This window comes from Cygnus olor, chromosome 8, assembly GCF_009769625.2.
Source record: "Cygnus olor isolate bCygOlo1 chromosome 8, bCygOlo1.pri.v2, whole genome shotgun sequence".
Classification (NCBI taxonomy): domain Eukaryota; kingdom Metazoa; phylum Chordata; class Aves; order Anseriformes; family Anatidae; genus Cygnus; species Cygnus olor.
The window spans coordinates 16,367,737-16,394,494 of record NC_049176.1 but is presented as its reverse complement, the minus strand read 5'-3'; the positions used below and the strand labels follow the sequence as shown (position 1 = coordinate 16,394,494).

Sequence of the window (26,758 nt, the reverse complement as noted above, 5' to 3'; positions counted from 1 at the left end):
TTTGCATAGAGCAAAATGTATACAGCTGTGCCCTTGCATTTTCTTGCATGGGGAAAAAATCTTCAAATTTTGAAGATTGTGGTAAGGGGTTTGCAGGCCTTTGGCAAGCTTACTAAGACAGACGGCCCATGGCACTCCCTGCAGGTGCCCTCCAGCAAAACTGCTTGTACTGTACATCTGTGCACAGATCTGCTCATTCCTGTTCACAAGCACAAGGCCACAGATCAGGCTGAATAGCTAGTGTCTAGTAGAGCAAGAAAGGTTGTAGAAAAGGGGCTGCTATGTTGCAAACATGAGACATACAACCGTGAATGTACAGGAAAATTCCCACTGTGTAAACCTCATATTGAATGCAAGAAACTTGTCTGGTTTGCACAAGGGTGCACGTGTAAAGGGATGGGTGCACAAACACGTCTGTATGTGGACTGTTTGGCCCTAGAAATCACTCTGTTCTGCCCAAGCATAATGTATCCTTGGCTGAGAAGTCAGCAGTGAGGCTGGACGAAAGATTTCCTTTGGCAGGGAATAACCATTTTCTCTGCGTGTATTTCTCTGGTGATACTGAGAGAGAAACAGGAGACGAGATTTAGCAGAGGAGAGTTCATCAGGGAAATCTGCAGGCTACAGTCCTTTTCGCTCAGCTGTATCCAAAGTCTGTGGCTCAAGTATATTCGCATCTGCTGCCATCCAGAGCTTGGGGAGGGAAAATGTCTGACTGCTGTGTCAGACTCAGGTTTTAGCTTAATAAAAAGCTTGGACTCTGGACCTACGTGAGTGAAACCTTCCTTTCCCCAAATGGGGCTTTTATTACTTTTCAGAGTAATTACTTGCAGAGAAATTGGCAGTTTTTGATCCAAGCCTGTTAGCTACTGAAGAATGAAGGAAGACCTGTTTCCCTGACAAAATCAAAAATCAAGAGATAGTGACTTTGCCCACCATTACAACCAGAAAGTGTGTCTCTAGCTTGTCCTCAGAGCCAACTCCCTAGCTTTTTTGTCAGATCTGCTCTCTGCTTCTCTCTCACATAGTCCTCCCACCCCCCGTTCAGGAATGTATAAAACATTAAGAAGCTACACGGAATGAAACATTTCTCAGGATGTGAGTCTCACAAAGGTCTTTGGTTTTTGTTGCATGGTGTATCTATTTTTTTTTTTTCTTCTCTCAAACCTTTGGCTATGGGAGTAGAAAAGTGGTGTCTTACAACTAGCTTGAATTGAATGAAGCCTGTGTTTACATTTAGCCTGTTTCAGTGTTTCAATGCAGCCTGTTACAGAAACTAAAACAGCTTGTCCTGGGATTCATGGATGAATTGGTGTTAACGGTAGGTTGATCGAAGGGGACTATTACAGGGAGGATACTGCTTAATTGAGTTGTGTTGACTAAGGAAGGCTACACTTCAGCACAGGATTACTTGTGTTTGCTATTTTGGGGGGAAAGAGTGAATATCGAGGCCTATTCATAGCTATTTATGATGCTCTTCCTGGGAAGGCCTCGAGGCAGCCCAAGGGGCCACTGTGGATGGTGCAGCCATGTCAGGAGCCAGGACGAGGGGACAGCGCAAGTACTCCTCTGTGTAACATCACCGAGCTGCTTCCCAAATACAGCCACGTAAGAGATGGGCACAGCCATACGTTCACACAAAGCAGCAGCCGCCCCTGTTGTGGGCTGGCACAGGACAAGGCTCCTCACTCCGCACCGCTGTGGAGCCGCGGGGAGTCACTCCCGCCAAGCACTGCCTGGCTTCCAGCTCAGGGTAAGGGCACATTTTGGTCCTCGTGTACTGAGGGCAGCGTTTGCTGCCGTCGCCCCTTATGTTTTCACCGGGGCCAAAGGGCGTGTGGCAGGAAAGAAAGCGTTGGGACTACAAAAGGCGTGGCAAAGACGCGGCTGTTTCACCGCCGATAACCCCGCTGCGCCTTCAAGCCAGATAAGGCCCGCTGCCATGACGCAAAATGGCGGCTGCCAGCACCTAACATGGCCGCCGCGCAGCCTCCTCCCTCGTGACCCCGCCGATCCGGGCGCCGGGCGCCGGCGGCTTCAGGCGGCCGGGGCCCCTTTCTCCCTTCGGGCCGCGCCGCTCACGTGATGCGGCGGCCGGGCCAATCGGCGCGCTCCCCGGCGGCGCGCAGGCCCCGCCTCGCCTCGTTGTGGCGGAGGGCGCCATTGCCAGCCGCGGCCGCCAGCCGCCGGGAGCGGGGCCCGCCGCCATCATGGACTACGGGGAAGGTGAGCGCGCGCCCCGCAGCGCCGGGCAGGGCCCGGCCGCGTCTCCGCACGGCCGCGGCCGCCTCGCTCCGCGCAGGGCGCCCCCTCCCCCCCCTTCCCCGCACACACCTCCTCGTCCTCCTCCTCGCCGCCCCTCCCGGGCCGGGGGAGCTGCGGCGGCCGGCGGCGGGCGGGCTGCGCGGGAGGAGGAGGAGGGCAGAGGAGGGCTGAGGAGGGCTGAGCGGCCCCAGGGGCCCTCCCGGGGCCGGGCGGGCGGGCGGGCGGCGAGGGCGGGGGGCGAGCTGAGGCGCCCGGGGGGCGCGGGGCGAGCGGGGGGCGAGGGGGAGGCGGCGGGGGGGGGGGGCGGCGGCGGCGCGGGTAGGGCCGGGGGGAGCTCGGGGCGAGCTCCGTGAGGGGGTCGTGCCAGGAGAGCCGCCAGCAGGGAGAGCCGCCTCTCGGCGCGGCTCCCGGTGTCTCCCCTCCAGCTCTCGCTAAGCACTAAGTCATTCTCACTGACCCATCCTCTCCAGCTGAAGACAGAGATTGGAGGTTCCCAGATACCCCCATGCATTGTGGTGTGAACATGCCCAGTGGGTCAGTCTCAGGTATGAGCTATAAATACGTCTAACCTCTAAAAAGCGTTGGGGCTGAACAGTCAGTGTTGCCAAAGATGTTAAAAAGGGTTATTGAAAGTACATAACGTGGTATGGCTGCACATGTTGTTTTCTGGAGGAGTTGTAACTGGCGGGGAGTGAGACTCAGTTCTCATCTTGGGCATGTCAACATGAGCTCCTGCACATTCCGAGTCCGAACGAAGAGGTGTTGGAGGAGTGGGGATGGGAGGGAACGCAGACTTCACTTACGATGTTGTTGTTTGCATACATCGGTATTTTATTTTCTCATGGACTACTATATTTGATTCGTGCTGCTTAGATTGAAAAGAAAGCAGCAGAAACGGGGTCAGAGAATGTTTCCCTCTCCCATGCGAGCATGGGAAAAGAAGAACCTAGATTTTCTTTTGTAACTTACTTTAAGTAAGGGTGTGGGAAGGAATATAAAAAGCATAAAAATAAATGTGATAGAGCAAATGTTAGCTTTTGTTTATACACTGTTAAAATACCTGCAACTGAAAAGAATACAGATTTTATAGGTAAGGTTTTAAACTTAGCAAGACTCAAGAAATGTTTTGAAATCTCTTGCCAGCATGCAAACAAGTACCAAAAGGATGTTAATGTATCAATATAAAACTTTTACAATAAACCGTACCTAAGCTTTATTTACAGATGTCACCAAATAAGTATTTGGTATTGGATCTCTTCATACACTTGCTGGCCGTTACATGGAAATAACATGGATTACAGAAGCATCTGCGATTGCAGTATGACCATTTTCGTGATACACTCCTTGAGTCTTAGCTCTTTTGCCAACAATAGTGTTTTGGATTTATTTTTCTTCATAGTAAAATAAATAATTAAAAACTCTGGACTTGTTTTTTTAAATCTTCTGCATTGATTTCTAATTAAATGTCCTTTACATAGATTCTTCTTAAGTTGCAATTTAAATTCTTATTGGAATGTTAACTGTAGTCAATAACCAGAACCTGCTTTTCTGATATCTGATGACAGCAGTATTAAAATGAATCTAGGCTCATCCTTATGATAAGTAAATGATGAAACATATTGTACAGTTAAACCATTACTTTCATGTACCTCTGTAAGAATCTTTGTGATAATTGTTTTACATTATTTAAATTTATTCAACAAGTTTAATTATGATGTTTGCAGCTTGAAACATTTGATATTAATGTTTGTGCATTGCATGTATGTTAGTAAGTAATGGACGAGCCTTTGTCTTACCCTGATTCTGTACAGTGGGCTAAAGGCTATTTTGTAGAGGTCCGGTAGATGGCAACAGAGGATGAATGTTGAGCATTTTCTTCTTTGCCCAGTTCTTGGCTAACTTCTTCCTAATGGAAATTTTTAGCCTATTTGAAGTGTGCTTTTTGTTGGACGGCTGATGGTGGCTGTGATTCCACCCTTGTCCCTAGCTGATGACTTGGTTTGAGGCACAGATGACATAGCCTGTAGAATAAACTTTGTGACAATATATTGAGGTTTTGGTTACTGTAACCAGTGTTCATTTAATCTGGAAAGGAAAATGGCTTTTGTTGCAAATCCTAAAATTCATCTAGTTGTTGGATTGGTGCCTTGTTTTGCATGGGACTCAATGTGTTAAATCTTCTGTATCTATTGACAAAGTTGGGATCTTTAGGCAGGCATAAATTTTATGGAAAATGCAATGTGTCTGGAAAAAATGCAGGTTACAGTTGCACAATGGATCCTTAAGTTTATTCTTGTCATAAATTACAAATGAAAAATATTCTGGGCAACTATAGCTTGTTTCAAGCCTGTAATTGTGTTTGTTTTTTTTTTTCAATTATTTTGAGATTGATATTAAGTTTTACTAAAGTTTTAAGTTTTTTTTATTCATGATTCGTTAATGTAAGATCCTTCTCCGTTCTTTCATCCTCCTAGGCTTCTTACATGTTCCATGTGGAGAACGCTATTGGAAATGATTTCGCTTCTTGTGCTGTGAATGTTTTCAATATCCTCTAATCTTTAGCTTTTTCTTTACAAGTGTCAGTGTCTCATAGAGTCCTCTGTACCAAGGGAACCTGATTCTTATCTACTACGTTTAACTTCCTAGTTCTTTTCCGAAGGAAAACAGATTTTTCTTCACTGTATAATGAGAAGTCATCTTGCAGCAATTTTAAGTGATCTCTCCTCTAGATCAGGCTTTTTCTTTTTTTTTTTTTGTTAAACTTCAGGAATGCATCTATGTTAACACTTTAATTTGTAAGTTGATCTCTTCTTTAAGTGGCCTATGCTTTTTGATTTTAGGGGTAATATATTTTTTCCCCTTTGTCATAACTTTTCTCCCTTACTCCAAGAGCATTTAGATATGGTTTAGAAATGGAAAATGGAATATTTCTTTTCTGTTCTGTTTCTGTACTTTAGTTCAGCAGCTCGTTCATCAACACTGTGTGCAAGAAGCTGCAGATACCAAAACCCGATTTATTCCTCTAACAAACTCTTTGTTTCAGATACTTCAACTGTGTCAAAGATTTGGTTTCTTTTTAAACTTCAGGAGCAACTATGAACCATTTTTTTTCCTCTCTGAAGTATTCATAGATACACAGAATACTTCTTCAGAGGTTTCTTTGCTGAACAGCTACTTTTTAAACTTAAATGAAACAGAAGTACCAAACTTCTCAGTTGTTCTGGGTTCGAAGCACTGCAATACAATTCCTAGCTGCTTTTTTCCTAGCATTTGAGTACACATTCTCTTAACGTGTGAAATATTTTCACATTTAGTTTGAGCAGTGTATGCAGTCAGCTTCTGTGCATCTCCACCAGCAATGACAGCCTGAGCTAACGTAGAAGTGAATGGGGAGCAGGCTATAGGCTGAGAAGATTGTTCTGTGCGGACACAGCTTTTTGTTTTATGCTCCACGTCTGTCTCTCTGGCTTTAGTGAGTAGAAGAAGAATCAAAAGTGTGAAAGAGGCCAGCGCAAATAGATTTGTATGTTGGTTGTCAGGTTTGTGAACTAGTAGGCTATTTGCCTTGAGACTGTAATAATTAAATCTGTGCAAGTGATTCTCATTCAGGTATATTCAGTGAACGCTTATTGCCTTCTTGTACATTTATTTTCTCTTTTCCCCTTTTAGAATAAAGCCTATCTGGAGAACAGACTTTGAAAGTAAAGAAAAGCTCTACCTGAAGAAATATTACACTGCTTATTTGAATGCAATATCTTTGTCAAGCGCTGGGCATGATTCATAAAGTCTGTACATTTTTGACTAAGTTTGCAGCTGGCAAAATGATCAGGTGGGAGGCCAGTGGTTGGGACAATAGGTTACTGCTCAGCAATCTGGAACAGTCAATGAAGAAGTTGGAAGATGATGGTAAAACCAACTCGATTAGGTCAGGTCGTAGATGCTTCTGTTTCCCACCTCACCTCCTGTGTGTCACACTGCCTGTTTGGGGGTGTGGAAGGAATAGTACGAGTGCCCCTTTGGTATATTTAAAAGTCTTGGCTGATTAGTTGCGTGGGGACTTTCTGAGCTGTAGTCGAAGTCTTAATGTTTGACATCCTTTGAATGTCTTGTCAGTGGATTTATCCAAGTCCTTTCTTAAATCCATGTAGGTTTTTAATAACTTTGTGTCACAGGGCAGTGCTGGGACTTGGAAATCTATTGTGAAAAAGCATCCAGTTCATTTTTTAAGCTTTTTTTGAAAGTTTTGTTCACTACCTCTAGTTTCTTGTAGTAGAAAACCACAGGTGTAATAGTTTGTCACTTTGTACCTTTTGTATTCCCCTGTTAAACCTTTTTTCCAAGAGAAACATATTAGTGTAGGTAAATGCAGTGCTGCCAGTCTGGGCAGGAAGAGTAAATTGGTCAGTTAGGGAACAGAAATTGCTGCCCTAAGGGCAGTGACTTGAAGATTAGGGGAATGGCAGCCACACTGCTGATGTTACAGATATCCTTGCTGATCCAAGGGTAGCACAAACCTTGGATGAGTAAAGGGAGCATTGAATAGAAACAGACATCAGATGCTGTCCTGGGAAGCATATTTTAATATTTGCTTTTGTGCTAAAATTTTTAGAAAAAAAAAAAAAAACCACCTTTATTTGAAGCTATGCTTCAAACCGTTTTTTGGAATAGTTCTTTTGCATGTGAATGTGAAAGTTGGCGGTGTAGCCTCCCCACACTGGTCACTCACTGTACTAGAATCAGATTGTGATGGCAGTGATCTTGACAATGCATTTTGTTCTTCCTTGTTGAATGATGTGATTTAGCCTGTTTAACCTAATTACCTTTGTGCCATCACAGGGCCTGTAGATAATAGGGAGCAGGATAAACTGAGGTGAATTATTGGCCCGTCCCCTTCAGGCAGTTTTCAGGATGTCAGTGTCTTTTGATTTGATAAACTGCACTTAAAAAAGTACTTTGGATCTGAGATTGAACATAGGATCAGCTAAACTTAATTTTTGCAAAGCTCTGAAATTCTTTTTATTGATTACTTACTCTTCTTACATGCCTGCATCTTTATGTAGGCAGTCTTTAGGGTATTGCCCTGGATTAGGTGGTAGATCACTCACACCAGAGAGGAATATTAGATACTCATATTAGAAGGTTCAGCAAGTTCCTTAAAGTAATGTCCTACAGCTTAGACTGATATTGTGTGATGCTATATGATTACTATTTTGGAGAAGTTTTTTCTGCTTTGCTCTATCTTTATTGTACATCCCAAATATGGGATGATGCAGTGCGACTTCCAAGTTCTAGAAATACCATTCTCAACTTTTTAGAAAGTACCTATGGTCGCTAAAAGGAAAACAAACAAACAAACCAGCAAATCTTAGTTGGAGATTCTATTCAGGCTTGTTAGCGACATCTGTAACAGTGAAATACTCAGCTAAGTACCATTTGCAGTTTTCTTTGCAGATGTAAGAACGTAAATTGCAATGGCTGTCTGGTCTAACAAAACGCAGTTACAAACGGGAAATAGTGTATATACTTTCATCACTACGGTTATTTTCACAAAACTAATAGGCACACAGAATTACTATGTTTCATTAAATGGGAAATATTACTTTGAGTGGACTTACTGTCCTGTTCTGGAAAAGCCTTGGAATTTTTTTTGAAATGTAGGAAATAGTGGACAAATCTTTGTGTGGTTATATTTTTATTCTTTCTGTGTTCACTGATTTTCCTTCTCTACCTTACCTTTTTAACGAGGCTTGACTTGACAGGCTTCCTTTCTATTACCTAGAAGTTAGTGTTGGTCAGTTCTGGGAAACAGTTATGGCCACTAGAACGGTGATGTGGTGCAAAGTGTGCATGTTACAGGAAGGCTGAGGGTCATGTTCATTCTGCGGATCTACGTTGTTGTCTTAGAGCTTTGATTTTTTGTGTGGTTATTTTAACCATACTTTTATATAGGACTTTGAGTGTTGAGGAGAAACTTGGTTCTTTTGGTAGACTTCCTTATAGGATACAAAGGTGTCATGAAGTGACATCAGCTCAACTATGAAGTACCATCACCTTAGTAGAGTTGGTCACCTGCAACTCAGTGGTGCTGTGGTGGTTTTTTGTTGGTGCTAGAAGGGAGAGTTTGATTGGAGCCTGTATGCAGCATCTGCATTGCAGCGTGACATGGGTTGTAACCTTGAACCAGTGTCTCTGTCAACTTATGAACGTTTTTTTGTGGCATTGTTATAGCCAGGTGTCTGGACTGTGTGTGTTATCAAAGGGAGGAAGTGGTCATCATTCTTCACTAACTTCTGATGCTCCACATCAGGCTTTTTCCATTTAGTTGTCTTAACCTGCGTCTGAATTCCAGCTGACAGAACAATAATCCTGACCTGTCCATTACTGACAAAAAATATCATCTTCATTTCAATTAAGAGGTTCTCTGATGACAAAGACACACAGCTTCCCTCAGCACATTGTTGAAATTGATTCACAACTGAGAGTGCTGTATTTTGTTTGTAAGCTCTGTGGCAGGTTAAACATTTTACTTAAGAATTTAAGCTAGAATACTTAATAAGACTTCTCTCTTGCTTTCTTTATAAACATTTTTCTGCTCTTTTTTAGACATGGACCGTGATTATGGGCATGGAGGCTATGGTGGCCCACGATCCATGGACTCTTACCTTAACCAATCCTATGGGATGGAGAGTCATGGAGGTGGAGGCGGAGGAGGTGGTGGTGGTGGTAACAGGTAAAATAATCCTTCAGTTGTCTCAAGAATTGATCAAATACGATTTAAGTTTCAGTCATTCTGTTTTCTAACTTAAGTGTTCCTGAGGCATGTTGTTATGATTTTGTATGAACACTTTCGTTCTGAGTCTTCATGTTCATTAACTACTGGCAAATCTTAAACTGTAAGAGCTAGATTATTGTAACAATTAGCATTTTTGTGGAAAAGTTTGACACTGAAACAATATGTCTGTGACTGAAAATGGAACAAGCTTTATTTTTTTGTAATGGTTAGTAATTTATAACTGATTGGCCTGACATACTGTTTCTGACATAGCAGACTAGACCTAATTGGTTTAGTGGCTTAGACTGAATCTATCAACATTCCGTTTTCAAGGAACATTTAGGGTATGTGCTCTTTGGTTTGAATGTGCAGTGCTTAAATGGTCTTGGTATTGAATCTGAAAGTCATGTCCAGATTATTTCTTTGGCAGGTACTGATTACACTAAAAACTGTGTGCATGTTCTGGGCTGCTTTGCAAGATGGTTTAGTCTAAAAGTAAAATTTCTGATGCAGTGGTCTTAAAGTTGTGTATTTAATGCTAGGATATTATTCCTGTTGCTCTTTCAGATAAAAACAGTAGGGAACAGCTGATTTGATTTATCTTTTAATATCACATTCGAAGTAGCATGCTTTTCAGAGTAGTGATTCTATCTTGGAGGAAATGAAATGTGAAGAAAACTTAGATAACCTGATGGTTTTTTTGTGTGCGCCCTTGAATTCTTGTCTGGCTGTAGCCAGACTACTGTATGATTCTTGTTTGTAGTCACTGTAGTGCCACTGGGCAAGGACAGAACTAAGTAGGGAGGCTGGAGAAATGTTGTGTTTTGCTGCATGGTTCTGTTAAACATTTTAGTTCATTATAATTTGTTTAATGATGAACATAAGATTTACTTGAAAGTCTGAGCAGAGATTGAGGAATGAGCTGTACCTACCATACAGTAATCTGCATATGATTGAGTTTCAATGACTACTTGAACACGGAAATGTCTCTTGCCATGTAATGTTAATATTGTGCATGGACTCCTTTAGATAGCACAATTTTCTGTTTACTTCTCGGTCTTCCAAGACTAAATGTATTTTAAAATGAAGGCATTCAATTTATTATAGATCCAGGCAGAACTTTGAGTCTGTTCTAGTTTATATTTTATCAGTCAAGGGGCTGTCTTTCCCAACTCCTGCTCAATCACCTGTTATAACCCTGTAGGGACACTAATGTGTTTCCCTTCCAACTGGGTACAAATACTGATGATTTCCAGCCTGACTCCTGCTAAAGTAAATCAGACTCATAGTAAATAGCTCAAGATTTCAGCTCCTTGTTACTATACTTAGAAACTTCAAGGACTGTTTTTGTTTCCACTGTGCGTGTATTGAGATAGACTTTCAAAATCCAGAGTTTCTAGACTTAATGGTCTGCAAGGAAAAGATATATGTGCATTGAAGATCATGATCTCTGATTGAGTGACTGAATATTGCAGGGAAGATGATTTCCAAAAAGTATAAACATGCATGGAAGAGCACTTACGTTTTCCTTTAAAATTAGAATTCTGGGGTGTTTAAGACTCACAACTGTACCACTAAAAATTGATATTTTTTTTACTCTCAGTTGAGAACTAAGCCGCCTTTTAACTGCTGTTTAACTGTTAAAATATGAGGGCATGATTTTGAAGAAAGGACAGTTTGACTAGCCTGTGAATGTCTGCAGGTCATTATTTTTGTGAGACTAGGGCTGGGCTCTAATAATATTTTAGTAAATGTTGCTGAAAATTTTAATTGAACAAAGTTCAGGCATACTGAACTTTAGAATTGTTTGTAGAAAAAATGGCTCAGATAGCTTTCTATCTGGTCATAGTGTCATTTGCCCAGCCCTAATCAAGATTAAACAATAACACAACTGTACCGACCAGTATAGTAATAAATTGATTTTAGTTGATAAATGTCAACTGATAACTTGTCTTTTTGAAATGTATAACATTAGTAAGCTTACTTTTTTTTCTCCTCACTGTGCAACTTTTCCAGGTTTGGACCTTATGAGTCTTACGACTCCGGGTCTTCTCTGGGTGGGCGAGATCTGTACAGATCTGGCTATGGTTATAATGAACCCGAACAAAGCCGCTTCGGAGGTAGTTATGGTGGTCGATTTGACAACTCCTACCGGAATAGCCTTGACTCTTTCGGAGGTAGAAACCAGGGCGGGTCTAGCTGGGAAGCACCTTACTCCCGTTCAAAATTGAGGCCTGGGTTTATGGAGGACAGAGGAAGAGAGAGTTACTCTTCCTACAGCAGTTTTTCTTCACCCCATATGAAGCCTGCACCTGTAGGCTCTCGGGGGAGAGGAACGCCTGCTTATCCTGAAAGTGGATTTGGAAGCAGAAACTATGATGCTTTTGGAGGACCATCAACAGGCAGAGGCCGAGGCCGAGGAGTAAGTACAGAATCTTTTCAGATTCTTTTCACTAGACACTCTTTTAAACCCTTTCAAGACCACTGCTTTAAAATTAATACACTGTTCAGTACAGTGTGGTTTTTTGTCCAAGCAAACTATCATGGTTGACAATGTTGTTTACCCCCTTGAAGCTGTCTTCAAGTAGAATGCAGTCTCTCTTTCGCTCTTGAAAGTAATGAGTAATAGAAGACTAGTTGATAAGGTTTGTTAAATCTCTCCTTTTGTTTGAAAGGCGACGATCAAAGTAATAGGTTTGGTCTAAAAGGGATTAAAAGGACTTGCATTTTTCCTTGTAAGCACTAGCATCCTCGTTGCTGGTGGGGAAATTCTTGAATATTGTGAAAGTTTAATTCAAAGCCATTTGAAGTTTTTAGTAGGTTAAAGGTGCAATGTATATGCAAAAAAATAAAACCCGGTTGTGAATGCCAGAGTAGCTTTCGTTTCCTGTAAAGGTAAAACTTTAGCTAATTCTTTAGTATGTTCAACACATGCTTTATCAAACATCAAGTCTTCTCTTAAACTTAGTTCTTACTCTGACTTGTGTATCGAAAGAGTGATGGGGAGGAATTTGCAAAGGTAGGTGGCTAGCAGTTACAGTGATTCTTATTTAAAATTAAAGCATGATTAAAGGGGCATCATCAACTTGAAATCGAGTTCTTTCGCAAACTTGAGTTTGATTTCCAGGTAATGTGTCTAGCCCTATGACTTGTATTCATTTTCTTTACTGACATATCTTCTACCTCGTTTTCAGTGGATTCCTTTCCAGTGTAGGATGTAAAAACTGTCCAAATTAACTGGACACAAAATAGTAGATCACAGTTTGGAGAAGTCATGCTTAATGTTTAATGAGCTAGGGAAAAATACAGCAGAAGAGAATAAAAAATAATCCTGACAGAAGTACTAACTTTAAGTTGATGGTGTCCCTTTACTTTGGTTTTATAATCCCAATACTGATTTTTTTAAAGTGGGAAGAGTTCAGTGAACGCTTTTCCACCTATGCCTCTAGGTACAACTTAACTTTTAAAATTCTTAAGTGTGCCATATCTCTTTGGGAAGCAATTCTTTAATGTTAAACCATACAACTTGCTTGTAGCTCGAAGTGTAGATGAAGATCATTTTTTTTTCTGGGTCTTTGAAGTGCCTAATTGTCTGGTGGTCTTGTTTCAGAAGGTCTACTTTGCAGCATTCTTGAATACTGTAGTTGTCATATTCAAATTTTAGATTTGCACATGGCTACTAGCTAGCATGTAGCACGGTATTAGAAATAGTTTAATCTTTATATTTCTCTGCTTGTAAAGCTGAAAGTGTTTGATTCTTAAGCTTGGATGCCATCCTTTCAGAACTCATTTGGATCTGAAAGTTTTGTGCAAAATGATGACCAAGTAGCCTTATTTCTGTTTTATTTTTGCTTTTGAAATCTATCTTTTTAGTCTTTTACATTATCCTTTATTACATAAAGGCTAAAGTACTTACCATACTTAAAATGCATTGCACCTTTAATAGATACTGTTTTTAAAAAAGTACTTGAAACTATTCAAGTGCCTACTTCGTTCCAAATTTATAGACATACAATGTAAATGTACATGCTAGGTAGTTCTGTAACTGTCTCAACTAAATTAATTAACGTGGAGATCTTGTGCATGGACTTTTGATTAAGCAAAGTGCCTGTTTTGATGCATTCAGTCTGTCATATAAAATCTGCTAATAAAATGGGTATCCTTTTTGTGAAAAGTATTTTGAAGTTATTTTCATGTTCTTTGATAGCGTAGTACTAATTCTCTTCTTATGGTGACACAAATATTTCTGCTTATCCAATTCATCCATCCAGTTAGTGGGCTGTCTTCTGACCTTTATTAATCAAATAATTGAGCTAATATTAAGAAATGTGTTGGTGCTTTGAAAAAAATGCAGCTACCTAAGTTCTCCCTCTTCAGATTACTCGTTTATTCCATGCCTTCAGAGAGGTTGCTTTCATAAACAGGTGTCCACCAATGTCTGTACAGCACTTCAGAAGTAACAGAAGGATTTAGTCTTTCAACTGAATTTTCATTCCTGTTGCTGACATGGTTTTTGTATCAGTCCCTCCAAGCCCAACTTCTGAATTCACTGTTGTGCATTGTCCTGGAATGATTAAGTAAAAGAAAGACTGAGCTTCCGTCAGTTAATCACTGTTTCACACTGAACAACTTTCTTTATTGAGTTTTCAAATCACTGCTAATAATTTAGCGTAAAGAAGTCTCTCTCTTTCTTTCTCGGCTGCTAACTAGAGCGTAGGAAAAAGTAGTTTGGTTAGCTCTCTTTTTTCAGCAAGGGAAAAGTCATTCATCATCTAGAGAATCTGAAGAGAGGAGCCAAAATGTTAGGCTGAGATTGAACTTTGACAGGCATGTTCATCATCTGGACAATGGTTCTGAATAAGCAGAAACACGGTTTATACATGTGTTCTACTGGACAGCCAAAAAACCATTGCACAAAACATCAAAACTGGGAACTTAAATTTCCCCCTGCATTTTGTTCCAGAATGCAGATTTTAATATACAGTTTAATTTTAAAATAAACACTTGTGCCGAGTAATTGTTGTATTTCTATTGATGTCATATACTAATACCTTTTTCTTGATTTCCCAAATTTCCAGCATATGGGAGACTTTGGAGGAATGCACAGACCTGGAATTGTTGTTGACTATCATAACAAACCCAGTCCTGCAGCAGTTGCTGCGAGAGGAATAAAAAGAAAAATGATACCACAGCCCTACAACAAACCTGGTGGGACATTTATCAAGAAACCCAAAATGACAAAACCTATTTTGAAGCTGACTCAGAAAAAATCACCTAGTAAGTAATAAGTGCCAAAATTAAGTTAAAATTGATATTTTTTTAAATTAATTTGGAGTTATTTAGTTTTAATATTTAGAAAAAAGACTGTGCTGTGTTGTAACTTTTTATTTTCTACCTTTGAAGTAGTCTATAACAGACCTTTTGAAATTACTCTTCTACTCTGCTAGCTCTTCTACTGCAAAGATAACTTGCTGAATGAATGTGGATATTTTGATGTGTTTAAATACGTACTGCTGAGGACTGCTTCATCTAGACTTCATAAAGATACTTCATGGGTGCAAATTTTTACCACTGAAAATATTACCAGATTTTGTGTTCTGTTAATTGGTGATGGCTGACAAACCTTAAAATGTGCACTTGTATAAGACTGGGCCTGGTTGCCCAAAGACCTTGATGTATGTGTGAAATAGAGCATCAACTGTAGTGCAGCTACAATAAAGGCATAAAGTGTGGATGAAGAGGAGAGAGAGAGGGAGGTGAAATGAGAAAACAGTGGAAAATTGTTCTATAACAGTGGAGGGTAGACGAGAGTTGTTCTTGCAAGTGAAATTCTGTAGTGAAGGCAAGAACTTTAAAGATGATAAACTGGAGATATAAATTACAAAGCATTAGCGACACTTGACTTTTGTAGTTTCCTTGAAGATGTCCTAGAACTCTAATTGTTGTATTGCAGCTAAAAGTTGAAGGTAGAAAACTTGCTAATACAGTTTGAATAAGTTATTTGCTTTGAGGCAATGTAAACTTCAGTTAAAGTATTACGAACAGCATGTACAGTGGTCGAATTTTGGTTTTGTGTTTGTAGCTTTCTCAGTGATTTGTATCTGCAATGTTTTATATAGTTTTGTTGTAAATCACGCCTGAAAAACGTTTAAAATTACTTAGGCTCAAAGCTAGCAAGGTAAGTGTACAGACTTGGGAGAAACTTTATGATTTTTAATTCTTACTTGCTCTATTTTATATTAAAAAGCTGTTAGCTTTGAATTCAAAGCTAAGATAAAATTTTCAACAGGTGGGCATATAGAACACATTAATATGCATTTTGTACAGGGACTGTAATACTGGACTCACTAACTTTGGTGTCGTGAAATAGGTCCATAAAATACACATCCAAGTATCTCAAAAGACTTGCATGTCAATGGTTTCTTCTCTTAGCTCTTCTCAGTACCTTTGTAGGTTCTACTTTCCTAATCTACCTTCAGACAGAGCACTTTTAGTGTGTTACCTGTTTCCATTCATTAATTTCCACAACCCAAGGACTGTTCTATACCATGTAAGATTGAAGCTATGTTAATGGAGTAGATGGTGCCCACTAGAATGCACTTTTAATCATCTCGTTCTGTGGTTCTGAGATGGGTGTGTGGGAAGACTGAGTGGCTTAGTACAATTTTTGAAGACTTGAACTGAAAGATGCTCTAAGCGGTATTGTGTAGTTGAAAACTAAAAAGTGGATATCAACTAACAGGAGAATGTGGTTGTACACAACGTGCAATGTGTCTCAAAATGTCTTTATCATTTTTAATGTCTCATCTATCTCAAAAAGTTATGACTGTCCTTTTAGTCATGACTTTCTTGTTTTGTGGAGTTAGATACCAGCGATTGTTTTTGAAAGACTGGTTAGTTTATATTCCTAAGAATACCTGATTTTACTTTTAGTGTTATTATTAAAATATGATAAATTGTAGATCTAGACTGTGTTAGGTGCAGAATAAGTTGACTTTTTCCCTGAATATTTTATTGCTCTAAAATTAATAGGTAGTAATATTAAACAGCAATTTTGTATTATTTCTTCCTTATTTTATGCTTATAGACATGAAGACATCTTTCCAGGATTCTACTATAGAGGTAAAGAATCTCAGAACTAGAAAATGCTTGATTCTTTCACAGTTTGAATGGTATACCTTAAGACAAATAATTATTACTTTAGAGGTACAAAAACTAAGGCTTAACTATGTAAGTATTTCCAAACTTGATTTTTTTTTCCTATTTGTTTGAAACTGTCTTATTTTAGTGGCAGTTTGAAATCTTACTGACTTCAAGTGAAAGGGGTAGCTTGTGCAAATAGTCTGGAAAGGGAACTTTAAAGTGTATTTGTACACCTACCAGCTATTTCTGTAATACACGGCTGTCACGTGAACTCTTCTCATGTCATAGGCAGTCAACTTGATTTCACATACCAATAACCTCTGGCTTGGGTGGGTTGAGAAATTAAGTATAAAATGACAGGGAAATTACAGCAATGAGGGAGAATGGATAGATGAGATGTCAGTAACAATAAGGGGAGAAGGTAAATGAAAAGAGAATAATTGTTAACAGATGTTCTCTGTTAAGGTGCAAAGACTAGTTGCCACCTGCAGAAAGATTAGTTGCCAACAGCATGCAATAATGCAATTATTAAGCTAAGTGTGTATATATCCTTCTTCCATGTTAAGAGATTGAAATGTTTTTTTCTTGTCATTGAGTGGAGGTATTAACGCATTCTCAAGGAAGTATTTAAATGTCTGAATTGGCAGTCAGAAGGTTTATGTAGAAGACAGTGAGAATTTTGACTTTGAAACTAATTTATAAAGATATCCTGGCATGAAAGATAAATGCATAGTTTAAGGTGGTTTTACATTGAGTCTTATGTGGTTGCTCATTTCACTTTTGTCCATTGTCATATTTGATTAAAAATAGCAGGTAACAAATTAGTGGAAATAATTCACATTGTTTGCTGGATTTAGGATGGCTTTGTTTTTTCACATGAAATTTTTGGTTTTGACTTAGGAAATTGAAGTGGACACGAGTGGTGCAGTTGTTATATATGAAGACTTTACAAGAGATGCTTATGATCTCGGGTATCAGACTTTTGGAGGTAAGTCAGTTTGCTTTGTCAGGTAAGGTTTTTTAGATACTGTATTTGTGTGACTTTGGGTGAATAGATTTAGTATGCATGTATGTATGACCTCTAATAATTATTGCACAGCGTGACTCTTACTTTTTTAACACATTTTATGAATTTAGGCCATGGAGAAGGAAATCGTTTGTAACATCCGTCGTGTGTTTTCTTTATTACGTGGTTATTGTGTCTGCTTTGTGGTTATAGGATCTGCTTTAATACTGAATTTCCTTTCTCTTATGCATGTAATCTAGACCCCTACCTGTTTGAAACAGGTATTTAAATTTGTCATTTGTAATGGAGGAAAACAAAAGAAAACTTCTATGGTATTTGAATAAGCCTTAAAACAATGTTGGTGTAGGATCTGCATTTTGTGACTATATAAAAGGTGTTTGTGGAGGAGACAGGGAAGACAAACGCTTTGCCTGGAAAGCCAGATTTTTGGGGAATATAACACTTTAAAATCATTCTGTGTTTTAAGATGCCAAAGGAGAAGTTAAAAGCGAAGAAGAGGAAAAGCGAAGAATTGAGGCCAGAAGAGAGAAGCAAAGGCGTAGAAGGGAAAAAAACAGCGAAAAATATGGTGACGGATACAGGTTTGTGTTATAACTTGTCTCATGTGGTGTGGTTTTCTTCTGCTTTATCCTTGCTTTGTAAGAATATACCTTCATTCCTGAAAGGCCCTTATGGACTGATTTCAAAATAAAAATAAATGGACAAATGAGCAGAAATAAACAGCACCCTGGATGTTCAGCTCTGGGACCTGCAGCATAAAGAAGACATGGACCTGTTGGAGTGGGTCCAGGGGAGGGCGGTAAAGATCATTAGGGGATGGAGCACCTCTTCTCCAAGGACAGGTTGAGAGAGTTAGGATTGGTTAGCCTAGAGAAGAGAGATCCAGGGAGACTTTATAATGACCTTATAGCAGTCTGTAGACATTGAAGGGGGTCTACAGGAAAGGTGGGGAAGGGACTCTTTATCAGGGAGTGTAGTGATAGGACGGTGGGTAACAGATAAAAGAGTAGGCTTAGATTAGATATTTGGAAGAAGTTCGCTGTAAAGGTATTGAGACACTGGAAGGGGTTGCACAGATAAATTGTGAATGTTGCATCGTTGGAAGTGTTCAAGGCCAGGTTGGATGGGGTTTTGAGAAACCTGACCTAGGAGGTGTCCATGCCCGTAGCAGGGTTGTTTGGACTAGGTGATCTCTAAGGTCCTTTCCAACCCAAATCATTCTATGATTTGCACGACGTTCGCTGTGTCAGGAAACGCACAAGTTACTTACCTCTTCTCCCTGACAAGTGTATCAGTGCACACTTGAGAAGCAGCTTAGAAGGGTACTGCTTTTGAAACTCATATTCCAGTGAAACAAATTCATATTCAGGTTGAGCTAAGTTGTTAGAAATTGACCTGGTTCTGTTTTTTTGTATGTATGGTGAGCTATTTTGTAGCAATAGTAAGTAGATAGTTCTGTAACTAACTTCAATTTTGTCACAGCCAAGCAGGCGGCTGGCCAGGGCTGTACAAAGCTGTTCTGCTTTATGTGAACGCAGTGTATGGTCGTAGCATTAGTGCCTCAGTAGTACTGAGGAGGCCATATTTCCTTGTAAGGATTTAGTTTTTGTATGGAAAACGAGCTTTGGGTGAGTTCTTTTAATGGTTTGTAGTTAGTAAATCATTGGCTTGACTTTGATAAGTACTACAAAAGATAACACAAAATGGAGAGCTATGATAGATAAACACACAATAATATGGTTTTATGATAGCTAGCATCTGGTTTTAGTAGTTTTTCTTCTGCATAGATAATTTACTAGTCTCAGACTAGCCTTTTTTATTTGGTTCTTGTAGCAGGTATCTTTCCTAATGGTAAAATAGTAGATTTTTTTTTTCCATTTAGGCTTCTTTAAAGAATGCTTTTCTTATTACTTTTCTGGTTAGGTTTGTCAAGTTCTCATTGTTTTGAGGGGAGAGGGAAGAATGTTTCTTTAATTGTAATATTATTTATTGTATTTCTCTTGCTAGAATGGCATTTACTTGCTCATTTTGTAAATTTCGAACATTTGAAGAAAAAGAGATTGAGTCCCATCTGGAGAGTGCAGCTCACCAGGAAACATTGGATCATATCCAGAAGCAAACCAAATTTGACAAAGTAGTGATGGAGTTTCTTCATGTAAGACAATGGATTGTTAAAATTTATCTGATGTTTTTACGTTAGAGTGTAATTAGAAGGTATCATTTAGTCTTCAAAATATGCTTAATTTATCATCATTCCTTTTGGAGAAGACTTCTGATGCAGCGTGTATTGTTGAAAGTGAGACAAATACAGAGTCATTAAAATAGTGTTACAATTGTAACTTCAGTTTCAATTAAAAGTAGTGCCTTAAAAATGCCCAATTAATTGCTATTTATTTTTGCTCTCTTTTCCAACAGCTATTCCGAGTAATATTTTAACTATGGGTTTCTGTTGGAACATAAACCCTCAAACATCAGCCATTACAATTTCTTTTTTTTCTGATTCTCTGTAGGAGTGTATGGTAAATAAATTCAAGAAGACAGCTATGCGTAAGCAACAGACAAGTAACCAAACAGACAATGCTCAAGCTGTTGAAAAAGACATAATGGAAGGTGAGTAGTGATAGTGCATACTATGGAGATCAGTTCCCACACCTTTTTTCTACCTGGTTTGTGTTCCTTGACTCATTTTTGATGTTATGTGAAATGTAAGCAGAGATAACAAACTTTAGATTTCCTGCCCAGGTAGCCTTGTCATAAAACAAGATAATGTTTTGCTAAGTACTTGACAAATAGAATTATGTAGGCCTTGCCACAGTCTTACTCAGTATAATCCATGAGGAATGGCAACAGCTGGGTGCAGTTAGATTGAAAAAGATCACTTAATAAAGTGGTGACGTGATAATGATCAATATGATGTCAAGGAGCTAGATGATACCAGTGGGATAGTTGTGTTTTTGAGGCAGACTGTGACAAAAGGAGGACTTGGAGCACTTTCTAATCCATGGCTACCCAATATGCATCTTGGCCTTGACTTACTGTTTTTTCCCCCCTTGGCTGCTCTACAGACTGTTTTCTAAAGGCATTTGCGTCCCTCTACCTTCTTGTGCCACATCCCGCTGCTTTAACCTTTGCTTGAGAGCTTTCAAAAAATGCACTAGGGCCAGAAAAGACATCTTTGGAGTCCCTTTACTTCAAACAATAAATGTATTTAAGTATTGCCTTCTTTTGAATTTAAACTTTAGAAGTTACTTAATGGATGTAACCAACATCTCGCGTTATTTTTTGTGTTCTTCTTAAGTACCGGAGGGCCAGTTTACCTTTATGATCAGAATGCTCTGTTGGCAAGCTAACATTTGAACTTGGAAGACATTTACATTGGATTCATACAGTTTTTCTTGGTGTTGAGAGATTGGGAGACAAGGAAATACATTAGGTGTTTTTATGAGGGGTGAAATTAATTCAGCTACTTTGGTGAAAAACAGTGATTTAAGGTTTGTTTCTTGTATTAAAATGTATATTATTAAGAACATTGGTCATTTTAGATTTTAAATAGCAGACGTTTTGTACATTCAATTTATGGTTTTTTTATCATTTTTATTTCCCTCTATTTAGGCAGGTAAGGTGTTCATATATCATAACCTCAGGCATCAAACATAATTGCTTGAATCTCATACATAGTCTGTGGAATGAAGGAATTGGAGCATCAGGTGAAAAAAAATTCTCTACCAACATTGTCTTCAGCAAGCCTAGTTCCGATGCCTGAATTTGTGTGACTATTCCCCTGCGGTTCAGTTAGACATGTTTACCAATTGAGAGCTCTAACTTCCTGGTATAAAACATCCAATCCCCTCTCCTGTTCCCCTGGTATAACGCTTTGTGTGTTAATGATTTGTTGCATGTTCTTTGGCAGGGGTTACTGCTGATGACCACATGATGAAAGTTGAGACTGTTCATTGCAGTGCTTGCAGTGTGTATGTTCCTGCGTTACATAGTTCCGTTCAGCAACACTTAAAATCTCCTGATCACACAAAAGGAAAACAAGTAAGATATGGCATATTTAAAAAGAGAGATTTTAAAAAAAAAAAAAGGCATGGTTTCGTAGTGGGTGAGAAATGTTGTGGTACTCGGTGTAAATAACTTCTAAATTCTTATCAACACTATTTATTCTGTAGATATCTAGAATGTTCTCTGTAAATATAATGTCTCATGAACTAGCTGGCACTTTAATGCCCACAGTGAATGAAAGGTGGTGTGTTTCATAGCTGACAACAGTAAATTCCGAGAATGTTACTAGGAATAACTTCATTTTTATTTTAGGGGAATTTTGCTGCCAGTAAGTGAGTAACAATCTTTCTGACAAATTGTAAAACATAATACATATGTTTCCAGCAATTTAACAATACTAGTGTCCTTTTTTTGATTGGCTATTATCCTTTTAATATGAAGAAAAGTGAGTGCAATTTAGAGTTAGAAGTAGTATGGAATTGGATCCTGTTACAATTCAGGATACTCATCCAACATTTCCAGCAACATTAGAAGCATGGTATGAATGAAAAAAATAATCCAACTTGCCATAGTAAAAAAAGATTTCAAAAGTAATGTTTTTTTATGAAGTTCTATAATTATGAACCATAGGCAGTTGTGGAGAAGCATGGGTATTATCTGTAGGTGAGAACAGTTAACTGTGGGAGTAGATAAGTGCATGGTTATATGTAGTTCATTATATGACCAAGACCTGAATATATATCTTAATTAAACTAAAGCAACAAACTATAAACACTATTAAACTTAAGTCCTAGCTGCGTAATAAACTGAATGCCAAGAATGAGCATTTCATGCATTATTCCTTTCACAATTTTCCTTACAGAAACAGACTACGAATTCAAATATGTGACAGTCAGAATAGGTATATAATAATTATTCACTGTTAAATCTGTTTCCTAGGCCTACAGAGAACAAATAAAAAGGGAGAGTGTTCTTACCGCTACCAGTATCTTGAATAATCCAATAGTCAAGGCACGGTACGAGCTGTATGTTAAGGTAAGATGTGAAGAGTACAAAACCCTTTACAAATGAGTTAATCTTCGGTTAGAAGTGAGGATTCCTGCAGGTGACTTTGTACTGTAAAGTACAGTACATACAACTTGTCTAATTTTATTTGATAGAATTTCTAGGATTCGTGGCAGCACACAAACAGTGGAAGCTTACAACATTACTTGTCATGGTCAGAGAATTTAAAAGATGTGGCAGCCTGTGTTACAAATTCACAGCTTGAGAAATATGTGAAATCATTTTGGCAAAATATTTTTTCCTTTTCTGGGCCAGATATGTGACTTTCTGTAGTAACATTTTCCCTGTGCCTAACCAATAGATAATTTCAGAAAAAACAATACTGTATTGCAGAAATATGACAAGGTGTCAGCCAATGCAATATTTAATTGTAATTTAAAAGGTTGAATTTAGTCATGTTCTGCAGAATTATGTACAATTGGATGCATAATTCAGTTTCAGACAGCTCTTCTATATCTGTTAAGAAAAGATGGCAAATTACCAGGTACCACAGCTTAGAATATTTGACTCTATTTTCAGTTCTCTGCTGGTATTCTCTATGGCATGGCATGCATGTGCATTGTCCCTTACAGCCCCCTAGTGGGGGACTGGTGAAAAGGGGATTGGAAATGTGCCATTCACTAGTTGGAAAATTGAAGATTGTCTTCACAAGGAGGTCACTGCCATTTTCAGAATGCTTACCATTGGTATTTCCCAAACACAATTCACTTTTAGCAGCACCTGCTCAGTGAGATATATCTAGCTTCTTGGTTATGCAAATCCCTCTCATAATTATCTTAATGTATAATCAACTGCAGACCGAAGGAGTCCAGTAGTTTTTATGCAGCGTGTGATGAACCAGTGTATGTATTTGATGCCTGCAGTTTTTCAAGACAGTAGAAAATCCTGCTGACAGCTGAAAATCAGTTGCTTTGAGATTATAGGCAGATTGGCTTGAGGAAACAAAAACACACGCACAAAAACATTCTTTCAGAAGGCTTTGTGTATGCAGCATATGCAGAGTGGAAAGAAGAAATTTGGAGCAGGGAAGACCTGGCAGGCTGAGTCCTGGCTGTGTTGACTGCCTGGCTCTGGCAAATAGCAGGCAAGCAGTTTTGGGGATATTTGCTGCCTCTTGCATTGTATAAGACTCTTCAGGGTTGAACACTCTGGCTAATGTTTGACTGTAAATTGGGGGTGCGGACTGACTTCTGGTCTGGAGTAAGCTAACTGACAAGCAATAACTGTCTTGGGGAGTCCGTGGCTACTTTTGAGCAAAATGCCATTTCTTCAGCAGAGGCTGAACTGGTAGTTTGGGGACTCTTTGTTAGGGTTGTTTTCAGATGGAACTTGTAGGGCCTAGCTCTGTCCCCACATCACCCAGGAGAGTCACCTGCTGTGGGATGGACAGCTTCAGGAAGCACCTTTCCACACTGAGCCACGGTCAGGGTTTGGAGTGGTGCTTGCCCTGGATGCTGATGCTGTGGCCTTGGCTTGGGAAGGCGCAGGTGTGCCTGCCGCAGGGCTCTCCCCAGCAGCAGTGAGCAGGAACTCACCGGTGGGTCTGGTGACCGGGCTCAACGTGGTGACAGCTCAACATGTGACTTACTCCTTTACCTAACAATTAATGGAAAATCTTTTCTGTTCTTTGATTTAATCTTCTTTCCATGTAGAACACTATTCCACAGGTTGCTTGCTATATGTGCAAAATGAAATAAAACAAACTCAGCAGAAGGACTGTTTGTTCATATGTATTAGTGAAGGCATTCTGAAGTTTACTTCTGAGGTAGGCAGACTGCAGTATCTTTTTGGATCAGGTTTGTTAGACCTGTTACAATTAAATACTGAGACTAGTCTCTGGGGTCACCTGAATCATGAACGCATTTGCCTGTAAACACCACTTTAGTTTCAAGCTTTCTGTGCAACTTAAATATTCTAGAGACAAGGAGCTCAAAGGATGCATCTCTTGGGAATAAAATACTTACCTGCTTACATTCTTATGTTCCATAGATGTGTGTGTATATATATTTAAGCCATCTGGGAAGATGGGACCAGTGTGGCTGTCAAAATTAACTAGCATCAACATTGTTACTGTGTTGGATGTGTTAAATGCTACATCACTGGGAAAAAGAGTGCAATCACTAGGATCTTCCCTTGAGGGTAGTAACTTTTGCCTTAGTTTGAGAACTTAAAATGCTTTTTTTTCTCTGAAAAAACAGTAGGGGGAAAAATCTTTTTTTGTGGGGGAGGAGGGTGATTATTGTGTAGAGATCTGTTCAGCTAGAAATAGGGTGCTGAATCCAGTTCTTGTAGATTGCTTGTAAGTTGCATACCGTTTTCACAGGAATGAACAGTAAAATTTTTCTGTAGCTTGTCCCCAGGAGTCAGGAACAGTTGAGTTGTCTGTGGGAGTGTGGAAGTAGTTCTTTCAGAAGTACATTCTTTAACTGCAATTCATCATCATAGCTAGCATAGACATTAGAGGATTTTAGTCTTTTCCTTTTGTATCAGATCTGTAGAAATACTTATAACATCCTTGTGAATCTGTTACAGATACAAGCCACATTTTTATTCTCGTACTAGGAAACAATACTATTTCCTAATGAAAAGCTAATGCTAATGAAAAGCATTAAAAGCTTAAAGATCTTAATGTACCTACCTGTTTTCACTCTAATGTTTACTGTTGAGCGTGTATTTGAATCTAACCAGGTGGAGTATTCTTAACTCCATTTATTTCTGTGCCCATCTTTGGAAATCCTTGTTGCTATGTCCAAATGTGATTGAAAATACTTGCTTGAGCCCAAGGAGGATAGTACCAGAGGCTTTGTAGTCAAGAGGTCTTTCTCACTTCTCTATCCAGAAAGGAAAGTAGATGGGTACAGTTAGGAGAGTTGCACAAATACCAGCTGAAGTAAGGTTTGGATGATTAGCTTTTTATTTCACAATGCTTTCCACTGATGCTAGAGTTAAACTGGTTCAGGCATTCTCTTTTCTTTCGCAAGCCAGTTTACTGAGCTAATAGGTATCCTTGGTATTTCAGTGTTGGACAGTGTTACAGATTGGGTGAAATAGTTCTTGGTGCTCTGTAGCCTCTCAGCACTTGCATAATAGCGCTTCACCTAAAAAGTGGCCTGAATTGTAACTGTGAGATTTGGGGTTTTCTTGTTTTCGTAGGTCTCCGATAAGTTGTTATACCGGCTTTCTATATACTTGGCCCTTACTTTTGAGAGTCTACTTCTAAAAAAGCGAAACACTAGTATCTTAAATTTAAAATTCTGCCTTATTCATGGGTGTTTTTATGTGGCAACTCTGGCTTTGATTAGCCAATGAGTTGATTGGACTCAGTAGATAATACAAACTAAGAGCTTTCCAATCACTGAAATGATAAAACATTATTTTGTACTGTTTGAAAAAAATATTTAAAACGTCTGTTTTCTGTTTTTCCTGCAGGGTGAAAATCCATTTGAAATTAATGATCAGGCTCAGGAGCAGCAGACAGAAGAAGAGGACAAGGCTGATGAGCCAGCTGAAGGTGAGGAAGAGGAGGAGGAAGAAGAGGAAGAAGAAACTGAAGAGCAAACTGACTTCACCTTAGACCACACTGAAGATAACTAAGTGAAAGAAAACACAAATGAAAACAAATTAGGGGGGGCAAAACAGCTTTTTATTTCTGCTCAAAAGTGGCTAAGACTCTTTAATAGTCTCAAATGAGAGTTGTTGAAGATTCCCCACCCTATGCATGCATTCCATTCTGTGGAGAACTTGTTTATATAATTCTTCTGTGTTTCTGATTTTGTTTAAAATGAAATTAAGACTATTTTAGTTGAGCTTTTTATAGCAAACTGACTGTTAAAGCTGATTAAAACATTGTGTTGTATATTTTTTTAAGCATCCTATTTTTTTGGTGTGTGTACTGAAAGTTGGATATAATAGTTTTTGGTCTAATCAACTGAAAAGAAAGGCTGGTCTGTGGGGTAAATATTTTAAATGCTGTATGGCATATGCTTATCATATTTACCTCTCAATACAGAATGAGTAAACTTCAAAAATTGTGCTGTTGAGTGTGGCTGTTTTGGGGACTGCATTGCACTCTGTATAATAGAGTATGTGTAATAGTATGCCTTGTAGCTTTTTGTGATAAGATGTACCAATTTGTAGCAATAAAACACTTAAATGTTATTGTTTAAAGTGTCTATGGTTAAGTATTTCAAGTATTTCCCTCTGACTACCAAATTTGTTTTGAATCAAATCTTAATTGATGCTATGATTATTTAAAACTCATAGTTGCATCTTAGCAAGTCACGTTACTTCTTTTTTGTTGTTTTTTTGATATATTCAGACTACATCTACTAGAACAGACTTGAGGTACTGTAGCCTTTACGCTGTGCCCGGGAAAACATACTTTCAGTATATGTACATGCTGTTTACTGCTGGCTGTCTTACAAATTTCTTATCAGTGCAGTGTCTTTTTCAGTTCCTTCTAATCTAGCTTTTGACTAATG

General features: G+C 39.0%; 1 protein-coding gene across 3 annotated transcripts; it reads left to right on the top strand.

The window, feature by feature from the left end:
- Nucleotides 1-2,080: 2,080 nt before the first annotated feature.
- ZNF326 (zinc finger protein 326) lies at nucleotides 2,081-26,435 on the top strand. 3 transcript variants are annotated; one of them, XM_040565556.1, is made up of 13 exons: nucleotides 2,081-2,226; nucleotides 2,736-2,810; nucleotides 8,869-8,995; nucleotides 11,054-11,459; nucleotides 14,116-14,314; nucleotides 16,125-16,159; nucleotides 17,081-17,168; nucleotides 17,674-17,788; nucleotides 19,215-19,362; nucleotides 19,718-19,817; nucleotides 21,118-21,248; nucleotides 22,152-22,247; nucleotides 25,707-26,435. In XM_040565556.1, the coding sequence occupies exons 1-13, from the start codon at nucleotides 2,211-2,213 to the stop codon at nucleotides 25,869-25,871; spliced, it is 1,701 nt and encodes a 566-aa protein (XP_040421490.1). In that variant the 5' UTR covers nucleotides 2,081-2,210; the 3' UTR covers nucleotides 25,872-26,435. The 3 variants fall into 3 exon arrangements, with proteins under 3 accessions (XP_040421490.1, XP_040421493.1, XP_040421491.1); XM_040565559.1 differs by lacking the exon at nucleotides 2,736-2,810 and having other exon boundaries at nucleotides 2,135-2,226; XM_040565557.1 differs by lacking the exons at nucleotides 2,081-2,226; nucleotides 2,736-2,810 and adding an exon at nucleotides 3,541-3,583.
- Nucleotides 26,436-26,758: the final 323 nt, after the last annotated feature.

Excerpts from the sequence above, each read along its gene's own strand:
- ZNF326 (XM_040565556.1), top strand. Across the intron at positions 16,160-17,080 it reads TCCAGGATTCTACTATAGAG|GAAATTGAAGTGGACACGAG; the intron begins GTAAAGAATCTC and ends GTTTTGACTTAG. Across the intron at positions 17,169-17,673 it reads CGGGTATCAGACTTTTGGAG|ATGCCAAAGGAGAAGTTAAA; the intron begins GTAAGTCAGTTT and ends CTGTGTTTTAAG.